Here is a 20,489-nt window from a genome sequence, read left to right as displayed (position 1 = left end):
TCCCTCTGCCTCTGCTTCCCCCATGACAGGATCAAAGCTGTGTACCACTAGGCCTAGCATGAGCTTATTTTTGTTTTTTGAGACAGGGTCTCATTCTAAGCAGGGTGGTCTTGAACTCATAACTCTCCTCCCACCTCACATTCCAAGTACCGGGATTACAGATGGGACCCATCCCACTCAACTCTTGTTGAGGATTAAATTTTAAAATGACCACTGTGGGTCATGCTGCTAATGATTCTCATTGTCTATTCAGATGCAAACACTGGACTAGAGTTTCAGATGGTGAGACCTTGGTTGAGATCTGTTGTCATGACAATGCATGCTTTGTGATGTATGGTGTTGTATCCCATTGACCCATCACAAATGAACTACCCATCACTCCCCAGGCCACTGTCGAGTCTCCCTCACCTCCACATCTGCTTACAGGCTGCCTGTGAGTCCCAGTCACCCACTGCAGGAGAATAGAGGGTCACATAGCTTGTCTTCGGAAAGAACAAATTCAGAATTCAGGGTACAACTCCTACGGACTGCGTTCCATGCTTATGGCACCATAGAGTTGAAAGGTCAGGAGTGAAGTCATTGTCACAAGGAGATCAGTTCCAGTCAAATATAACGTGCTGGGTGTGACAGCTCATGCCTGTAATCTCAGCACCTGGAAGTCTGAGGCAGGAGAATTGCTGCAAGTTCAAGTCTGGCCTGTGCTAAAGACCTTATTTCAAAAACCAAGGAAAAGAAGGTTTGACTGTTTGTTTATTTGTTTGTTTGTTTGTTTTTTAAGAAAATGAATGGATTTTTAAGTGTTCTCACTTCAAAGGTGTGCATAACATAGTGCTATGGCACACGTACCTGCATGTGCTCTAACACACACACACACACACACACACACACACACACACACACACGGGTGTGTGTGCGCGTGATGCAAATTATGGGATTCTGCCTTCATCGACTGACAGCAGAGATCAAGGTAGTGACACGAGGATTATAATGGGTAGGAAGAATATTTGGGGTTCCTGTGGAAGCTGAAAAGGCTAGCATTGGACAGGGAAGCTGTCTGAGCCCTCACTGAGCCCTGTGAACTCACGAGGCTTAACTAACAGTGACTTCCTTAGCCAAAGGTAGCCACTGAGTGGGAAAATCACGTGCCAGCATTCTGGACACACTCAGTACACGTTATTCTGGCTGAGTGACTCTATATTTGGGAACTATAATACATGGGCACACTTAGAAATTCCACAGACCTGTTCTGCTCGCCCATCCTCACCCGTCCAAAAGGAGAGTGCTCTCACTCTCTGTCTTTAGAAAGCTGCCCTTTGAGCCAACGCAAACACATCCCTCCTTGGTCTTCTCTGAAGGTAGGATGTACCCGGGGGAAGCCTGGCTTGGTTGAGGTCAGGGCCTCCCCTTCCATCTCCCCATCTGTCTTTTTAAGACCTATTCGCGTAGCTTTCTTGCCATCCCTTATGAGTTTGTTGAAGTAGGTCTCATTTTCCTATCTTCAAGTTCTTGGCAAAAAAAAAAAAAAAAAAGTTGAAGTGGAAGGGACCCCACTTTCACCCCCGTGAGTGAAAGTGACTATTTCCATGGATGCTCCAAAATCAGAGGACACTTTGCTTGTGACACAGCAGGACTGTGTGGCCCCCAAATGTTCTTTCTCTTCAGCTACCCTGACCGCAGTGAGTCCCAGCTCCACCACCTGAGGTAAATAATAGCAACAGCAGTTACCATTATTACTTATGCTAAGGATCTCAGGTTGACTGGACACATGATCTGCCACTGAGCTGTGTCCACAGCCCTAAGAACATTTCTTTTTATAGGTGTGTTTTAAGGACTGGTCTCTGGCCTGATTTTTTTAGTCTCATTGAACCCCAAGAGAGGCTAGCCAATGCTTGCTCTCTATTAAATTTAATCAATCAATCAATTAATTACTTTTTTGAGATAGGATTTCTCTGGGTAGCCCTGGCTGTCCTGTAATTCACTCTGTAGTCCAGGCTGGCCTTGAACTCAGAGATATGCCTGCCTCTGCCTCCCCAGTGCTAAGATGAAAGACTTGTATCACTGTGCTCAGCTTTTAAAAATATTTTTAGTTAACTTATTTCCTGTATCTGGCCCACATGCCACACACATGTATGGGCGCCCTGTGTGTATCTGGTGTCTGCAGAAGCCAGAGGTGGGCATCAGATCCCCTGGAAGAGGAGTTACAGATAGTTGTGAACCACTATATAGGTGCTGGGAATCAAACTCAGGCCCTCTGGAAAAGGAGCCAGTGTTAGTAACTGCTGAGTCATCTCTCTAGCCTCTAAAATAACTGTTGTTGTTGTTTTTTTTTAAGTTAATTTTTTATTTTTTTGGGGGGTAAACTATCAAAATGATTTTCGGGGAGGGGGATGAGGGATACGGGGTCAATTTCCAGAATCCACATGTTGGCTGACAACTCTGTAACTATAGGTCCAAGGGATCTGATGACGCCTTCTTCTGGTTACCTTGGGCACTAGGCACACACAGTCCACATACATACGTACAACATACATGTAGGCACACATTCATACACACACAAAAATATCTTTGGGAAAAAAACTACTTTTCTAGGGTCTCAGGATAGCTCAGTGGTTGAAGCCCTTGCCCAGCAAGATCAAGGACAAGAGTTTTTGTGCACTCCTTTAATCCCACTGAGGCAGACAGATCTCTGCTAGTTCGAAGCCAGTCTGGCCCGGTATACTGCAAGTTCAAAAATCTACCCTGGCTGCCATCTAAGAGATAGGGAGATAGGGAGACTGTCTCCTAGAATTTTGGTGTACGAGTTGCTGAGGAATGAACCCAAGATCCTTGCGTGCTAAGCAGACACTCTGTCCTTATCAGGGCTACCATTAGCCAGGAACCATTAAACGTCTAAGTAGCAGCTCACTGAGTCTGTTCCTTTTTGGGGCTTGCGATGAAGACAAAGGAGGTAAGGAGGAAGAGGAGGAGGAGGAGGAGGAGAAACTTAGAGTCTAGCATAAAATAAGAACCAACCAAAGTGTAGTAATTTAATTGGTCAATGTGGTCAGCCCCTGGAGACAGCAATGAAAAGGCCGTTGAACTGCTTAGTGTTCTGTGGTTACACATTAAGGAAAGAGAACTTCCTTCTTCCTCTATGACTGGCAACTCTAATATAATGCCAGGTACTTCGAACTTAATTTTGGGTTCTTTTGTGCATAGAAGGAAACAGGAGTGAGGTTGGATTATGAAGTCTAGACAGGGTTGTGCTGTGTTATGGCACACATGGACGGTACACACCTGTAATCCCAGCACCAGAGAACCTGAAGCAGGAGGACCCTGAGGTTCAGGGTCAACCTCAGATATATGCTGAGTTCAAGGTTAGTCTGAGCTACCAGAGAGCCTGCCTCAAAGAAAATAAATGACTGACTGTGGTGGCCCATAGCTTTACTCCCAGTGCTCAGGAGACCAGCGAAAGAGGACCTCTCTGAATCTGGCTAGCCTGGTCTATGTAATGAGTCCCAGGCTAATCACTGAGTAGAGAACTTGAACTTGGGTAGATCGCATATCCCAGAGGAAGCTTAGGGTCTGCGGGTAGTACATCTGAATGAGCTGCAGGGCTGGCTGGAATCTACAGGGTATCAGCGGGGCTCCACAGCGCCACAGGGTACAAAGCAAAGCAATAAAAAGCAAGGAAGAGGGACCCAGTGTGCTGGGTGCTGTGGGCAGCTTCGCATTGCCAGGGGCAGGGTATGGTTTTAGTATCCTCTGGGGTGGGAAGTAACGAGGGATTTATCAAGATAAATCAAGTTCTTCCTTAGAAATCTCTAACTAAGGCCCAGTGATAGCACACACAGGCAGATCTCTGAGTTCGAAGCCAGCCTGGTCTACAGAGTGAGTTCCAAGACAGCCAGGGCTACACAGAGAAACCCTGTCTTAAAAGCAAATCAGAATTTCCAATTGCTGGCCTTTAACAAGTAATCATGAACTGATTTTTAATTAGAAAAGATGGTTAGTGATATTCAAAGGTAACTACAGATGAGCTTGAGGGTGTGTCCTAGGACGGAGGTCAGGCTCTTGGCAGTCAGGGAGTCTTTCTAAGGCAGGCTCTCATGGTTTAGGATGGCCCCAAATTCTCTTTTCTTTTCTTTTGTCCTCCTTTTTTTCTTTTCTGTTTTTTTTCTTCTACTTTTGGACACAGGGTCTCTCTCTCTATATATAGTTCTGGCTGTCCTGGAGTTTGCTGTGTAGATCAGATCAGGCTGTCCTTGAACTCATAGAGTGACGCTTGCTTCTTCTGTCTCCTGAGAGCTGGGGGGTCAAAGGTATGCACCGCTAGACAAGTGGCTAGACTCAAACTCTGGACTCTAACGCCTCTGTTTGCAAATGCTGGAGTTATAGGCATAAGCTATCATGCTAGGCTAAGGCCAATTTCTTTTTTTTTTTTTTTAAGATTTATTTATTTATTATATGTAAGTACACTGTAGCCGTCCTCAGACACTCCAGAAGAGGGCGCCAGATCTTGTTACAGATGGTTGTGAGCCACCATGTGGTTGCTGGGATTTGAACTCTGGACCTTCAGAAGAGCAATCGGGTGCTCTTACCCACTGAGCCATCTCACCAGCTCGGCTAAGGCCAATTTCATGTGTGTGTGTGTGTGGTGTATGTATACATAAATATGTATGTATATATAATTTATCTTACATGCATTGTAATTTTGCCTGGATGCATGTCTTGTGAGGGGGTCAGAGCCTGGAGTTACAGACAGCTGTGAGCTGCCATGTGGGTGCTGGGAATTGAACTTGGGTCCTCTGGAAGAGTAGCCAGTCCTCTCCTGAGCCATTTCTCCATTCTCCCAAGGCCATTCTTTTCAGAGTCAGTTTCCCTGAAGCTTCAAAAGTCTGATACTTCCCCTAAGAGATTTATTTCCAATATTTTTGATATCTGTGAAATTATTCCTGAGAGACAGCAAGGATCCAACAAGTGCCCTCCCCAGCTGCGGACTGTAAAGCCAATCTGCCTGAGAGCATTCTGAATGGAGACGTTTGGCAGATACGCCTACTCAATAATTACTAGAAGACTTCCCTTTCACACACCAGTCTGCTTTTCTTCTCATCACTCATCTGTCTCTGGAGTATGGTTTAGAGCACCTGAGTTCTAGAACAGGTCTGGCCACTCACCCCAGAGTGTGAGAAGAGAGGACTAGAGAGAGACTCAGGAGCCCAGGGTCGTCTTTGGCCTACACAACAGGTTCAAAGCCAGCTGGGGGAAACATGAAACCTTGTCTCAATAAATAAAAATATATAAGGAAGTAAATAAAAAAATATCCCCATGACTCAGAGCAGCAGGAAAAAAAAAAAAGTCTCCGAGTGAGAAAAATCTCCCAGTGATCACTTTCAGGTACTAGTTTTGATTCTTTGGGTTTTGTTTCTGTCGCTGTGATAAACTACCCCTACAAAAGGCAGCTTAGGGAAGAAAGGGCTCAGGGTCACATTTTAGCTCACGCTTCTAGGTTGTGAACGGTGCATCATTGCGAGGAAGTCAAGGCGGCATGAACTTGAAGCAGCTGATTGCACAATCCGAAGCCGAGAGGAACAAATGATTGCTGGTTTTCTCTCCGCTTGCTGCCAGATCCCTAAACCAGGGAGGGCATCACACTGCTTACTATGGGCTGGATATTCCCACACCAAATAATCAAGACAATCCCCCTCAGGCCTGTCCATGGCCATCCTGATCGGGGCTATCTCCGTCTCTGAGACTCCCTTCCCACGTGATTGTAGGTTGTGTGAAGCTGACTAAGTTAGCCATCTCTACTTCTAATTGCCTTGAAGGTGCCGTGAGAAACTTCCTGAAGTTTCTCACTTAACACGATCTTTGGTTTTGTTATCAGGGTTTTAATTGAAGCTTAGCATGAAAAGGGACCAAAGGCAGAGGAGAGAAATCCCAACAGATGCTAATACTCCACACGGTGTGCACTGGGTCTCTGTGCGCCTCGGTTGCTACAGATGAGGGTTTCCAGGCTCTGAGGGGGCTTCTGAGGAAAAGTCTCTAAAGAGGGTTTCATTTTCTCTATCAGTGCTCCTGAGCTATGAGATTCTGAAGCCTATCCTTATCAGGAAACCTTAAGGAATCAGCAGGAAGCCCAGAACAAGGGGAAGGAAACTCCTCCCACACATCAAAGGATGGCCAAGGGGCAGGCATGTAAAATGGAAAGTGGGCAAGAATCTGAGCAGCCTAGGAATGGACACCCTGAAGTGGAGAGTGGTTGAGCCCTCAGAGCAAAGGCAGAGAAAGCTGTCTCGCTACGGATACAGCGTAAACCACCCTTACTCTGAGGCTAGCACAGAGTGGCCATTCCCGCATCCCCAAAGCCCCACGATCTTCGAAGCCAGGGAACCGCTAGTCCTTTATGAACCGCAGCATCTGTGTCTCTGTTTTCACATTCCACGGCCCTCTGAGGGGGGAACCTGCCCTTCTTGTTCCTGATTTTTGCCTTACTCAAGACCAGAAAGAAAAAGAAATTTTTTTCGAAGTAAACAAACAAAAACAGGAAAAAAAGATGCAAACATGCATGGTCTCAATCCCTGGGGAGCAGCTGGAAAAATATATATATAATCCTCAGATGTTTGTGAGCTAGAGGGAAAGCCAGGAATTCAGTGAAAGTACTGAATCCTAGCAGGCAGACGCTGGACGTTAACCGAGAACGCTCATCCGCTCATGGGGGGGGGGGGGGGGGGGGGCTGAGAACCCGGCTCGGCTCGGAATGTTCCCTGCTTGTGCCTGACTCCTTGCGCGCCCAGCTCCTCTTTGATGTGCGCTGTGGGTGAGCCAGGTACCCGAGCTCAGTTCTGGAACAGCTGAGCCCTCCTGTCTGTTTAGATTGTTACCTGAAGGAAGGGAGGGGGAAGAAAGTGCTGATTCGGCTTTTTGATGGGGAAAACTTTTTTTTTTTAAAAACATGCAAATGACAGATGGCAGAGCTTTTTGGAAAAAGAAAAAATAACCACACAGCAAACGCCTAGGGGGAGTCCGGTAGAGTTTCATCATGGGTATGAACAGTTGTTTTTTTCAACTTTCTTCTTCTTTCTGGGTGTTGATGTGGATCTCTTTCTATTTGTTCAGGAAACTGTGACGTGTGTTCTTGGGCAGGGTCTGAGGTTTTGGAACCTCTTTCTAAAAGGGACCGAAAGAGCACCCTGCTACATTTGCCAATCCAGAGGCTGAGTGGGGCCGAGCTGGGCAGGATGCAGCAGGTTCCCGTGGGCAGCAGGCTTGTCCTGGCTCTCGCCTTCGTCCTGGTTTGGGGATCTTCAGTTCAAGGTAAGAGACCCAGGATCTTTAATTCTCTGCTATGAAGGCACCAGCATTATGCACAAGTAATTGTCTCCATCTGAAGGTGCAGGGTGTCCTATTGTGGGAGGGGAGGTAAGGAAGGATTTCAGGTGCCTCAACTCCCTCGTGTGAGTTTACTTGAGTTTGGTCTAAAAATAAATAAATTAATTAATTAAACTGTAAGTGGTGGCCTTAAAGCCTGTCAAGATGACTGAAAAGTGTTCTTATTTTTTTTGGGTAAAGATGTGTGGTTTATTCATTTAAAGCATTCAAGAAATAAATGGAAAATTACCCAACTGATCTACTGAGATGGTAGCACCATGGAATTTTCTAGAATAGCATTCTCTCACTGAGTTGTCTGCATGAACTCCATTTTGACATAGGGTCTCATGTAGCATAAGATGGTCTTCAACTTGCTATAGAGCTGAAGAGGACCTGGAACTTGTACTTCCCAAGTGCTGGGATAACAGGTGTATGTCACCATGCTGGGCTCCAACTTAGAACGGAATCTGATGGCGCTGTTATTTTAACAATGAGAGAGGCTTTTTGTGTGTGTGGTTTTCCGAGACAGGGTTTCTCTGTGTAGCCCTGGCTGTCCTGGAACTCACTCTGTAGACCTGGCTGGCCTTGAACTAAAAAATCCACCTGCCTCTGTTTCCCAAGTGCTAGGATTAAAGGTGTGCACAACCACTGCCCGGCTTTTTTTTTTTTTGGGGGGGGGGGGTGGGTAAATGTAGCTATTTTTACTTTCTTCTTAAACTCGGTTCTTACCAAACATTCAATTTTGGCTAGGCATGGCTCATGCTAACTCCAAAACAGTATTTTAGAAACAGCCTGAAGAGTGTTAGCATTTGTGCTCTCGTCCAGAAAACAGCCCGTTTGAGAACCTGTCTGTAAATTTGACTGTCTTTTACAGCTGTTCGGTCATGCTGACTCAACCTCAAACTTTTTCTAAGAAGATGAAACGTTTGTAGAACAAACAAACAACAAGCACAAAGAAGTGCACTTTCTTCTCCCTAATAATTAGGGAGCTATGTCTAAATGAGGCGGAAGGTCATGGCCTGATAAATAAGTTTATGCCAAGTTTATGGCTGAAAAACATAAAGGAAATGTTGAGTCACAGCGACATACGTGTCCTGGAGTTTCTTCGAAGTGACTCCTAGCTGTAGCGTTCTTACTTCCGGTCGAAATGACATCTCACAGGTTACTTCAGAAATTCCTTGCATAGTGGAAGTTTAGAAACTTATTTTCATGGGGTTATGCTAACGTCGTCGTCGGAAAACAGGAAGTGACCTTGCTAAGGCTCACTTCTATTTATGTAGCTTTGTGATATTGGCGCCTACACCCAGGGCCACACGCATGCCCGGGGCTCTACTACACAGCTAGAGCCACACTTCTCCCTTTGACTCAGAATTCAAGTTCATGCGGATCTTTCAGGGAAAAACCTTCGGCTTCATGTAATAGTCCCCGGTAACCACATGCTCTGGCAAGATGGACAGCCGACAATTCCACATTTGTGACACCTGGCTCTGGGTGTCTCTCTACCAGAGGCGTGCATGTAAGCCTTTCACTTGCAAAAGTTCCCAGAAACATCAAACTAGACTAAAAACAAAACCTTGTGTATTTCATCACGAGCCAGAAATTAGGAAGGAGTCGGGCTGGGTGGCTTCTAAGGCACTCAAGAGGAAGAGGCAGGAGGAGCTCTGTGAGTTTAAGGCCAGCCCAGTCTTAGAGAGTTCCAGGATAGCCAGTGATACATAGTGAGATCTTATCTCAAAAAAAAAAAAAAAAAAAAAAAAGCATGGGGAGGGGGAGAGGTAGGGGAGGAAAGGATGTCTTTTATCTTTTATGTCATGGTTGATTTAGCTCTTAGTTGGGAACAGAAACAAAGAAAGGAGACAATGAATGAGCCAAAAATCTAGGGTGTTTCCAAGGGGTTCTTGGCTTAACGCCTTTGCTCATCTCTAAAAATGAATGTGGGTGTTTGGCCACGAGTTAGTGATTAACCGGCTACAGCAATGACACTATGTGTCCTACCACTGTGTCCTGCCACGTGTGATTAGATACCACACCCTCTCTGTCAAATCGCTTAGCCCAGGCTAGTCTTGAGCTCATTTTTAAAAAATTTTTTATGTATGAGTGTTCTGTGTGCATATACATGGTACATGACAAGAGAGAGCATTGGATCCCATTACAGATGTTTGTGAGCCACCCAGAGATTGCTGGGAATTGAGTTCAGGACCTCTGGAAGAGCAGTCGGTGCCCAGCCCCTTGAATTCATTATGAGCTGAGGGTGGCTTTGAACTTACGTACGTGTGCTACCATGCCCACTTTGTGGAGTGCTGGGAACCAATCCTAGGTTTTGGTTGCATGCTACACCAGTTTACCAACTCAATCACAAGCCCAGCTCTCTCCTTATCTTTACAAAGATGTTTAAGGACAGGTGCCTCTGTAGTTTTCCTATCTAAGTGATGAGATGCACCGGGATTTTAGCCTGTGATCTTAGGTTACTGCATTTACGTTCTGAGATTTCAGTAACAAAACACCATAGACCAGGTACTTAAACAACAGAAATGTAGCCAGGTGGTGGTAGCACATGCCTTTAAGCCCAGCACTCAGGATGCAGAGGCTGGAGGATCTCTGAGTTCGAGGCTAGCCTGAGCTACAGAGCTAGTTCCAGAAAAACCAAGACTACACACAAAGAAACCTTGTCTCAAAAAAACCAACCACCAAACAGTAGTCTAATTTCCACACACACACAGTACCAGAGTTTAAAACCCAGTCCAAGATGCCTGGCCCCTGTGTGTTGGCATTGTTGGCTTCACTCTGACACCTCTCTCTTTAGCTCATCTATGGTGCCTGTGTCTTTTTCACACAGCCCCCCTTCCCTATCCCCCATTATCCTCTCCTTAGAAGGACACCGTCCTGTTGGACATAGGCCACCCTAATGGTCCCATTTTGACCTTCTCTTCAGTGACCATGTTTCCAATGTTGTCACATTGGAGGCACTTGTAGGTTAGTTCACGTGGAAAATAAATCTTTCTTATGTATAAATAATTCCCATAACATACTTTATTTCTACAAATCCAGCTAAAACCACAATGTAAAATGGTATCCAGTACGAGGAAACGTGTGCAATCTGCGAGTGGGCGATAACAGTGATGGCTAATCTACTTAATAGAGGCTCCCGGGGGACTGTCACCGAGGCGAGGCCCTTGGCTCCTACTTTGCATTACCTTCTTACTTATCCTTCTTAATGCTCATAAAACATTTGGGAGGTGGGGCTCCCAAGGTGAGAGGATCAGAAGTGAAAGGCCATCCCTAGCCAAATAGTGAGCCTTGGATTATCTGAGACCCTGTCTCAAGCAAAACAACATGCTCACAAAGAGACAAGATGAAAAAATGCATGAGCAGGTGTTGTCAAGGAGCTGAGGCTAGCCCCCCCCCCCGCCCCAGGAACAATACCAGGTCCACTCGTGAGCACAGCTGTTGGTAAAGTGATTTTGTAATCACTGCCCAATACCGACCCTCACTCTGGCCCTGAGGAGGAGTTTATGACGAGAACTGACCGGAACTGACAACCACTGTCTCACAGGCTCCTTACATCAGCCCCTTGCTAAATATGGGTGTGGTTTGCTCAAGGCCTGTGGGAGTGAGCTAATAAGTCATTCAGTTTGGAGGTTAGAAATAAGTTTCTAGACTGCTCAAGGGTCATTCAGGTTCTATTATTATTATTATATTTATTATTATTTTATTTTATTTATGTGCAAAGGGATTTTGCCTGTATATATGTCTGTGCACAAGATGCCGAGGGAGGCCAGATGAGGGCGTCAGAGCCCTCAGAACTGGAGTTACACATGGTTGTGAGCTGCCAAGTAGGAGCTGGGAATTGAACCCAGGTCTTCTGCAAGAGTAGCTAGCGCTCTCAACCACAGAGCCCTGTCTCCAGCCCCTTTTTAAATTTAAAACAAACAGACAGACAAATAAACAAACATGTTTTTTGATTTTGTTTTTCCTCTGCAGCCTTTGCTATGTTTCCTGTAGAGGTGAGAATAAACCGAAAGTAAATTTGGAGTTTTTTATAGCCTGTCAGACCATGCCCCAGGGGGGGAAGCTTGCCCATCCTGTGGCATTGATAGGCCAAAAGGAAGTAGCTCCAATATAGATAACAGCAGTTGCCTGAAAGTTACTGTTCTGTTTTTTTTTTTAAAATACTTTTTTTATTCCATGTATATGAGTACACTATCGCTGTCTTCAGACACACCAGAAGAGAGCATCGGATCTCCTTATAGATGGTTGTGAGCTACCATGTGGTTGCTGGGAATTCAACTCAGGACCTCTGGAAGAGCAATCCATGCTCTTATCCAGAGTGCCATCTCCCCCCCCCCACCTCCCCCTTTTTTTTTAGAAAAGTAAATCAGATTAGTCTCTTTGGGGGTGGGCATTTTTTTAAACTTCCCCTTTTGACAGTTTCTGCTTAAGTTTTTCTGCATCCATAGCAAGATTCCCAGGGAGGCCAGAAGATCAGCATGTTAGTGAATTTCCACCTGGTGGGAGGTGTGGAAAGCCGAGTATTGAGATAGAAGGCCTGTTTGGGAGACTTGCTCTGCTTGTCTTCTTGTTAGACGGAGCTAGTGAGTGTGTGAGTGTGTGAGTGTGTGCGTGTGTGCGTGTGTGCAGAGGGTATGGGGTGGCCCGAGTGCGGTGGAGGTGGGAGGGCACATACCTTTAGTTTCTGCATTTGGTGGGCAGAGGCAAGTAGATCTTTATGATTTTTGAAGCCAGCCTGGTCTACATAGTGAATTCCATACAGAGAGGCTATGAGAGAGAGAGAGAGAGAGAGAGAGAGAGAGAGAGAGAGAGAGAGAGAGAGAGAGAGAAGAAGTTGGTGGGGAAGAAGCTGAGGAGAAACATGACCAAAATACATTGTAAGAAAAAGATGAAAAAGAGTTAAGAACAATATTTTTAAAAATGGCTGGCAAGGCAACCCAGTGAGTAAAGACCATGACCACCATGTCTGATGACCTGATTTCGATCCCTGGGACATGGACACACACATATCAGTATAATAAAAACAGAACAAAACAAAACAAACAAACAATAGCGGTAATCATTAGAGATTTATAGCGCTTCAAGCAAGATAAAGTCCAGATACTCTCAGAGCTTCAAGGGCCAGAACTTGAGTCTTTTCGCAGCCTTCCCACGCCCAAGAACAGCTATGTCAGGAATTCGTTATCTGTAACTGTGTTCTTCATTTTAATGTGCCATTAATTTAATTAGTGTAAAAACTGGGTGGGTTTCAGAATGGGACAACTTCTCCTTTCCATTGCTTTCTTTCTTGTTTTATTATTTGTTATCTTATGACCTTGGGTGTGTGCATATGTGGGTGAGCATGCACACCCACAGGGAGGCCACATGACCACTTCCGTGACATTCTCAGGGACCCTGTCCATCTCCTTTGAGACAGGTCTGCCTGGAGCTCACCAGTTAGGTTAGACTGGCTGGCCAGAGAGCCCAGGGACTTCCCTGTTTCCACCCTCCCCATTGCTGGGGTTAAAAGTGGATACAACCAGCCTTCCCGTTTGTAGGGTCTTGGATAAAAGTCAAGTGCTTGTGCATGGACAGCAAGCCCTTTAGTAACTGAGTCCTGTCCTTTTACTTATTTGTTTGTTTCTTGAGACAGAACCACAGCGTGTATCCCTGGCTAACTTTGTACCTTCTATGTAGACTGGCCTGGCCTTGAATATGTGGCCACTCCACTCCAAATCTTGCCAATCTTCTCAAGTGCTGGGATCACAGACATTTGCAAGCAGCAGCTGATTGGCTTTGATTTCTTTCTTTCTTTCTTTCTTCCTTTCTTTCTTTCTTTCTTAAGATTTATTTATTTATTTATTTTATGCATATGAGTACACTGTAGCTGTCTTCAGACACTCCAGAAGAAGGCATCGGCTCCCATTATGGATGGTTGTGAGCCACTATGAGGTTGCTGGGAATTGAACTCAGGACCTCTGGAAGAGCAGTCAGTGATCTTGACCGCTGAGCCATCTCTGCAGCTACCTGCTGATTTCTTATTGTTAGACAGGGTCTCACGATGCTCATGGTGACCTTGAACTTGGTGTATAGATGAGGATGGCCTTGACCTTTCAATCCTCTTGCCTTTGTTTCCGGTGTATGACGCTATATCAGTTTTGTGCAGAGCTGGGGGCAGGGGGAAGCCTAGGACTTAGTGCACATGAGGCAAGAACTTTACCAACTGAGCTGCCTCCCCTGCCTTTCACTAGCTGTGAAGCCATTCTGCTAAGAGTCAGTTTCTAAGCTATACAGCTCACTCTCCAACTCACAGGGCTGGGTTTTTCCTATGGTCACAGATTGTGTAACCATCAGCGTTGGCTTTGGAGAAAAACTTTCCCACCTCCCAAATATGTTGAGTTCTGGGGGGGGGGTGTTTCTATTTCAGAAATATATTTGCTTAATCTGCCAGAGTTACAGTTTTCGTTTCATTTTCACTAGTGGGAAGATGCGGTCGTTGCCTGGGGTGCCCCCTTTTTCGTGGGCCCGGGATGCCCCTCAGTGGTAGTGCCCTTGCAGAGGATGCCTGACGCCCTGGGTTTGATCTTGACCCTGAAGGGGAAATAATAACATTCAGTTAGCTCTTCGGAGAACTTTCCATTCAAGCACACATTTTTCTCAGGGCATCAGCCCCTTGCAGAGGGCAGTGCCCTATCCTGTCCAGTAGCCAGCAACCACATGTGACTACTGGGCACTTAAAATATTGATTGAGTCAGCTGGTGGCTCATGTCTTGATTCCCAACACTTGAGAGGCGGGGGTAGGCAGATATCTGTCAGGGCTCCACAGAGAAACCCTGTCTTGAGAAACCAAACAAAAAACAAAAACAACAAACAAAAACAACAAACAAAAACTAAGAAATACGACGAGTCGAGATTGACATGTGAGTTCAAAATAAGCACACTTTGGAAGAGCTGGGTTAAAACCGTATAAAATATCTCACTTGTAACTTTAATGTTAATTGTGTATTAAATGATGATGTTTTAATATGTTCAAGTACAATGCACTTATTCTTTTTACATTTTTTAACTAAAAAAAAATACGGCTGCTAAAGAAAAAAAAAAAAAAAAAGGAGAAAGGAAACACAATGCTGCAGAAACATGCAACCGTAGATGGAGAAGACTATGATTTTATTGGACAGAGCTTCTCTTGACAGCTGATGTGGGAACATACCGCCCTCTGCTGGACAACAGGCTGCTCTACACCCCTCTAATCCTCACAACAGACTCAAAAATCAAAGCTAGATGTCTTAGAATATTAAGGGGGGACAGTGCGGGGGTGGGGGGATGCATTGAACATGGGCTGTGTGCAAAGTTTTGTGTTGATGGGCTTTCATCCCCCTTGAATCAAGAACTCGTTGCCATAGCGTTATTCACCATAACCGGAGAGCCAGAACAGCCCTAAGAAGTGACCCGGTCTCTCTCCAAGAGGTTTACTCTCAGAAAAAGGGCAGCATTGTCCTCCTTATCAGGGAGACCAGCATTTGGAAAGCTGTGACCACCATTCCAAGAACCTAGCTTTTTCTTTTTTAACATGATTTTATCTTTTCTTTTAATTAATTAATTAATTTATTTATTTTTGGTTTTTCGAGACAGGGTTTCTCTGTAAAGCCCCGGCTGTCCTGGAACTCACTTTGTAGACCAGGCTGGCCTCGAACTCAGAAATCCACCTGCCTCTGCCTCCCAAGTGCTGGGATTAAAGGTGCGCCACCACGCCCGGCTAATTTTTTTTTAAATTTTTTTATTTAATGGGTATGGTACTTTAGCCTGGGCCTGCAGAGACCACAAGAGGGAGTCAGATCCCCAGTGGTATCCCAAGTTTGTCACAAAAATTAAATATGAAAAAGAAAAAATTTAAATAAGAAGATTCATATAAAGAGCCTCCTCGCCAGGCGTGGTGGCGCACACCTTTAATCCCAGCACTTGGGAGGCAGAGGCAGGCGGATTTCTGAGTTCCAGGCCAGCCTGGTCTACAAAGTGAGTTCCAGGACAGCCAAGGCTACACAGAGAAACCCTGTCTCGAAAAACCAAAAAAAAAAAAAAAAAAAAAAAAAAAAAAAAGAGCCTCCTCCCTCGTACTTGGGAAAGGGAGGGAGGAGGTTCTTTTCCCCATTCAAGGTTAACCTGGGCTACATAGCAAAACCCCATCTCATAACAGCAACAAGGAGAGTGTGGGGGCTGAGTTGTCTCTATTTAAAAAAAAAAAAAGGCAGGCTTTGGGGCTCAGGTATTTCAATCCTGCCTCCTCCACTGAGCCTGTGTGTGATGTGGAGATAAAGATACAAGTGTGACCATGGTTCTGGGCATGGAAGGGCACACTTGTGATACCAGCACTGTCAATACTGAGGCAGGAGGACCAGGAACTCCAAGACTGTGGTGGCACAGGCCTTTAAGCCCAGCACTTGGGAGGCAGATCTCTGAGTTCCAAGTTAGCCTGGTATGCAGAGTAAGTAACAGTAACAGGGACAGCCGGGGCTACATAGTGAGACCCTGTCTCAAAAAAGAAAAAGAAAAAAAATTATCTAAGAGGGCCTAGAATATGGCCCAAGTCTGTGTACAAAAAGTTAATAAATTAAAGAGTTACTACAATGCCTTGATATTATTTTAAGGTCTTTATATGAACCTTCTTATTTAAATTTTTTTCCTTTCTTTTTCGTATTTAATTTTTGTGACAAACTTAGGATACCACTGGCCTTCAGTTTACAGTGCAAGTTCAGAGGTCAAGGTTCTAGAACCTGAGGGGGTTGCGGGGGTGGGGAGGCCAGAGCTGAGCCTCCTCTCTCAGCCGCTCACTCCCAAAGTTATTCTATTTTAACACTTTCCTTTTTATTTTTATTTTTTGTTTGTTTTATTTCTGGTGTGTGTGTGGGGGGTGGTGGTGCCTGTATTTAGTGTGGTGTGCACATGTGTGAGTGTGCGCGGGTGCATAAGTGTGGGTGTGTACGTGTGCCTAAGTCGGAGGACAATTTATGGGACAACTTGTTAGTTCTCCCCTCCCATCGTGTGGATCCTGGGGTTTGAACTCGGATCTTCGGGCTATTGTGCAGAGCCAGGTGCTATTGTGAAGAACTACCATGAGAATGACAGTGTCTGTCACAGGCATTGTTGGACATAAAACCCGTGACCCGGGGCTGGCGAGATGGCTCAGTGGGTAAGAGCACTCACTGCTCTTCCGAAGATCCTGAGTTCAAATCCCAGCAACCACATGGTGGCTCACAACCATCTGTAATGAAATCTGACGACCTCTTCTGGTGCATCTAAGACAGCTACAATGTACTTGCTTATAATAATAAATAATCTTTGGGCCTGGGCGAGCAGGGCCACCAGAGCGAGCTGGGTTGACCGGAAGGAGCAGAGGTCCTGAATCAATACCCAGCAACCACATGAAGGTTCACAACCATCTGTACAGCTACAGCGTACTCATATACATAAAATAAATAAATTTTTAAAAAAAACCTGCCGTGGTGTCGCAGGCCTTTAATCCCAGCACTCAGGAGGCAGAGGCAGGCAGATTTCTGAGTTCAAGGCCATCCTGGTCTACAAAGTGAGTTCCAGGACAGCCAGGGCTACACAGAGAAACCCTGTCTCGAAAAACCACACACACACACACACACACACACACACACACACACACACACACACACACACAAAAACAAAAACAAAAAACCAAACAAACAAACAACCAAACAAAAAAACCCTGCGACCTGCCAAATGTAGAATCCATGTAATTACCTTGTTAGAGACAGTGTAACCAATTCTAAGGAAGCCGACTGAAAGATGTTTATCACCCACGTGGGTTCCTTGTTCGCACAGGTTATCCTGCTCGGAGAGCCAGGTACCAGTGGGTCCGCTGCAAACCGAATGGGTTTTTTGCGAACTGCATTGAGGAGAAGGGACCACAGTTTGACCTAATAGATGAATCCAACAACATTGGCCCTCCCATGACTGATCCTGTTTTGTAAGTAGATTTTCGTTCGATCTCACAGGAGCGCCTGAGTGTTTCATTTCAGGTTCTTGCTGTGGTAAAAACTACTCCACAGAGAGCAAAAGTGGGCTATTTGTGCTGAAGCAAGAGATGTGCCAATGAACATGGACTCATCCATGTTTTTATAAGGGTTTCTTGTGGGCAGCAGTGATAAACCTTGGTGCAGGAGGAGCTGAAGAGTTCTACATCTACATCTGAAGGCTGCTAGCAGTCTGACATCTTTAGGCTGCTAGCTCTTTAAGCCCATCCCCACAGTGACACCCTTGTTCAACAAGGCCACACCTCCTGATAGTGCCACTCCTTGGGCCAAGCATATACAACCACCACACAATAATATACAAATAGATACTGTTAGGACCCAAAGTCAGCTAGGCATGGTGACACACTCCTCTAAATGGAGAAACCAAGGCGGTTGGGAGTTCAAGTCCAGGCTTGGCTACATAGCTTGCCTCAAGTCACCTTGTACTATCCAGAAGACGCACGCTTTGGTTTCTCACTTGGGCAAGCGTATTCACGCGCATGGGCACATCTCAGTGTATGTGTGGAGGTTGGAGGACCGCTCACAGGAATAAGTTGTTGCCTGGGGGCTTGATCTTAAGTCAAGGCTCAGCAGCAGGCTCGTTTGTGATGAGCCGTCTTGTTGGCTAGTGAGAGAAGATGCCTATTGGTCCTCTTTGCTCTCTCTTGTTGATTTCACTTCTCTACTATGCCATGTTTAAGCAGTTTCCTTGTGTTAAATTATTCAGTTTTCCCATATCCTGTACCCACCCCCTTGTCTCGGACTTCCGTTCTCCAGGTCCCTCTCTGGGTCTGGCATCTTCCATCAGTATGCAGATATATTCTACAGCTTCTTGACATTGAATAGACTCCCTCCCTCGACTCTGAACACCTATAGCTATTTCTCTACTCTGCTCTTTATTGAATCAGATTGATTTTTTTTTGTTTGTTTGAGAACAGAGTCTCATCTCACTATATAGCCCTCCTGGCTGTCCTGGCCTTGAACTCAGAGATCTACCTGCCTCGGCCTCTTAAATGCTGGGAGTAAAGGCATGTGCCACCATACTTGGCACATTAGCACCTCATAGAATGGATGCTTCTGGTTGTTTTTGCCCCACTTCCAACCCCCAAGCCCAAGCCCCAGCCTCCAACCCCCCCACCCCCCGCTCATCAACACACACAGTTGGATTTCTGCTCTAGCCTTCAATCCTGAGTGTCTCTGCCTGGTGATTGACACATCTATTGATTGCATCTCTATTTTTAGGCTTCTTGACCCCTTCCCTGCCTTTCAAAATGACTGACCCACTGCTTCCTTTGAAACAATTCCTTCTGTGGCTTCCTGCCATCCATCCACCTTACCCAGGTTGTCTCCATAGCTGCTTTCCCTTTTGATCATTGTTTTGTTTTGTTTTGTGTTTTTAATTTGATTTACATTGCTCTTCTGCATCCATGGTGCTTGGAAGAGGCCAGAGGTATCAGAGTCTCTAAACTCTGAGTGACCGATGCTTGTGAGCCTCTGTGTGGATGCTGAGACCCAAACCCAGCAATGGCTCTGAACCCCAGGGTTGTCTCTTCAGCCCCGCCTCTTTGTTTTGAAGCGCTGAAGCAGATTTTAGCTCTTCGAATTTGAACAACTGGGTGCCTGAATTTATTTCCATGTTGTCCCCCACTCCCCTTGTCCCCTAACCTACCCCACCCCACCCCACCTCCGCCACTTTTTGTTTTCTTTTTGGAGAAAGGGCTCAGTAGCCCGTGCTGGCTGCAATTCACTATGGATCCAAGTATGACTCTAAGTTCCCACCACTACTACCCAAAAGCTGCGATACTTTGTGTGTACTCCACACCTAGCATATTTCTTTATATTAAAATATTGAAATTACATTATAAGTAGAACTTTATAATTTTTTTCTTTGTATTTTAGGATGGGAGGACCCTCAAAAGATTTCATCTCCAATTATGATGACTATGGGTCAGGTTCGAGCTCTGGCTCTGGCTCCGGCTCTGGCTCCGGCTCTGGCTCGGGTTCCGGCTCAGGAAGTGGCTTCCTAGGTGACATGGAATGGGAATACCAGCCAACAGATGAAAGCAATATTGTCTATTTCAACTATAGGCCTTTTGACAGGATTCTCACTGAGCAAAACCAAGACCAACCAGAAGACGATTTTATAATATGAAAGTGACCGTCCCTGTCTCCCCACCTCCATGTGGAACAATGTATTCAGTATACTTAGTGTACCACATTTAAATGACCAGTCTCAGGATAAAGAGTTTTACAGAAAATTTAAAATGCCTGGAAAAGACTCTTGAATCCTGTTACCCCTTTCCTCATTAACTCATAAGGAATTATGCTTTAATGCTGTTACCTATCTTGTTGTTCTGGAAAATGCCTGCATTTATATGTGTATTGAATCAACATTATGAACTTAACACACACCCCCATTATTATACAATAACTTTCAAAGCCATACTGGTTTTGAAAATTTTAATTTGATAGCAAGTTGATGAACTATCCTTCATACCTAAAGTGTTCAGGAACCCAACTCGCATTGTGAATTACAAATATATTCCTTTATGTGATTAAAAAGAAAATAAAGTGAAACACAGTGGCCTCCTACCGTGGCTATGTGACATGGTTTACATGGTGAGGGGTATATATTGAGCTGTGGCCATTGGATGTGACAGGGAAGACCAAATGTTATCGAAAAATGTTGTGGGTTTTTTGTTGGTTTGTTTGTTTTTTGTTGTTGTTTTTCGAGACAGGGTTTCCAGGACAGGTTGTCCTGTAACACTCTGTAGACCAGGCTGGCTAGATTCAGAAATCCTCGTGCTTCTGCCTCCCAAGTGCTGGGATGAAAGGCGTGTGCCACCACCCCCCGGGTTGTTGTGGGTTTTAAAGTTAGAAACTTAACACCTCAAATAACATGGAGTTGTGGTCTCAAGGGCTCATAATGCTTTACCTTTGTCTAGATGCCTGTTCAGGGTCAAATGTTACTCCATTAAAGTGAACAAACATATAACCAAAGCGGGGAGCTGTCATCTTGAACTTCCTGCTCTAATCCAGGGAATAGTTACTTTGAAAAAACAATCATATTATACATATTAATATATAATAATTTTATAATACAGTATATAA

At 45.1% G+C, this 20,489-nt stretch overlaps 1 protein-coding gene across 3 annotated transcripts; it reads left to right on the top strand.

Annotated features, from left to right (window-relative positions):
- The first annotated feature begins 502 nt into the window (after positions 1-502).
- Positions 503-19,955, top strand: Srgn (serglycin). 3 transcript variants are annotated; one of them, XM_085842843.1, is made up of 4 exons: positions 503-736; positions 7,099-7,296; positions 17,188-17,332; positions 19,278-19,955. In XM_085842843.1, exons 2-4 carry the CDS (start codon positions 7,221-7,223, stop codon positions 19,528-19,530), a joined length of 474 nt encoding a protein of 157 aa, XP_085698969.1. In that variant the 5' UTR covers positions 503-736; positions 7,099-7,220; the 3' UTR covers positions 19,531-19,955. The 3 variants fall into 3 exon arrangements, with proteins under 3 accessions (XP_085698969.1, XP_085698970.1, XP_021030493.1); XM_085842844.1 differs by lacking the exon at positions 503-736 and adding an exon at positions 5,362-5,376; XM_021174834.3 differs by lacking the exon at positions 503-736 and adding an exon at positions 6,767-6,808.
- Positions 19,956-20,489: the final 534 nt, after the last annotated feature.

Source organism: Mus caroli, unplaced genomic scaffold (assembly GCF_978045245.1).
Source record: "Mus caroli unplaced genomic scaffold, Mus_caroli_1 scaffold_9, whole genome shotgun sequence".
Lineage (NCBI taxonomy): Eukaryota > Metazoa > Chordata > Mammalia > Rodentia > Muridae > Mus > Mus caroli.
The sequence above is the reverse complement of the archived record's forward strand: the minus strand, read 5'-3'. Positions and strand labels throughout refer to the sequence as shown.

Bases quoted from the DNA above. Each gene is read 5' to 3' on its own strand.
- Srgn (XM_021174834.3), top strand. From the start codon at position 6,787: ATGTGCGCTGTGGGTGAGCCAG. The intron at 6,809-7,098 runs GTACCCGAGCTC...CTATTTGTTCAG, and splicing joins GTGCGCTGTGGGTGAGCCAG to GAAACTGTGACGTGTGTTCT. The intron at 17,333-19,277 runs GTAAGTAGATTT...TTTGTATTTTAG, and splicing joins CCCATGACTGATCCTGTTTT to GATGGGAGGACCCTCAAAAG.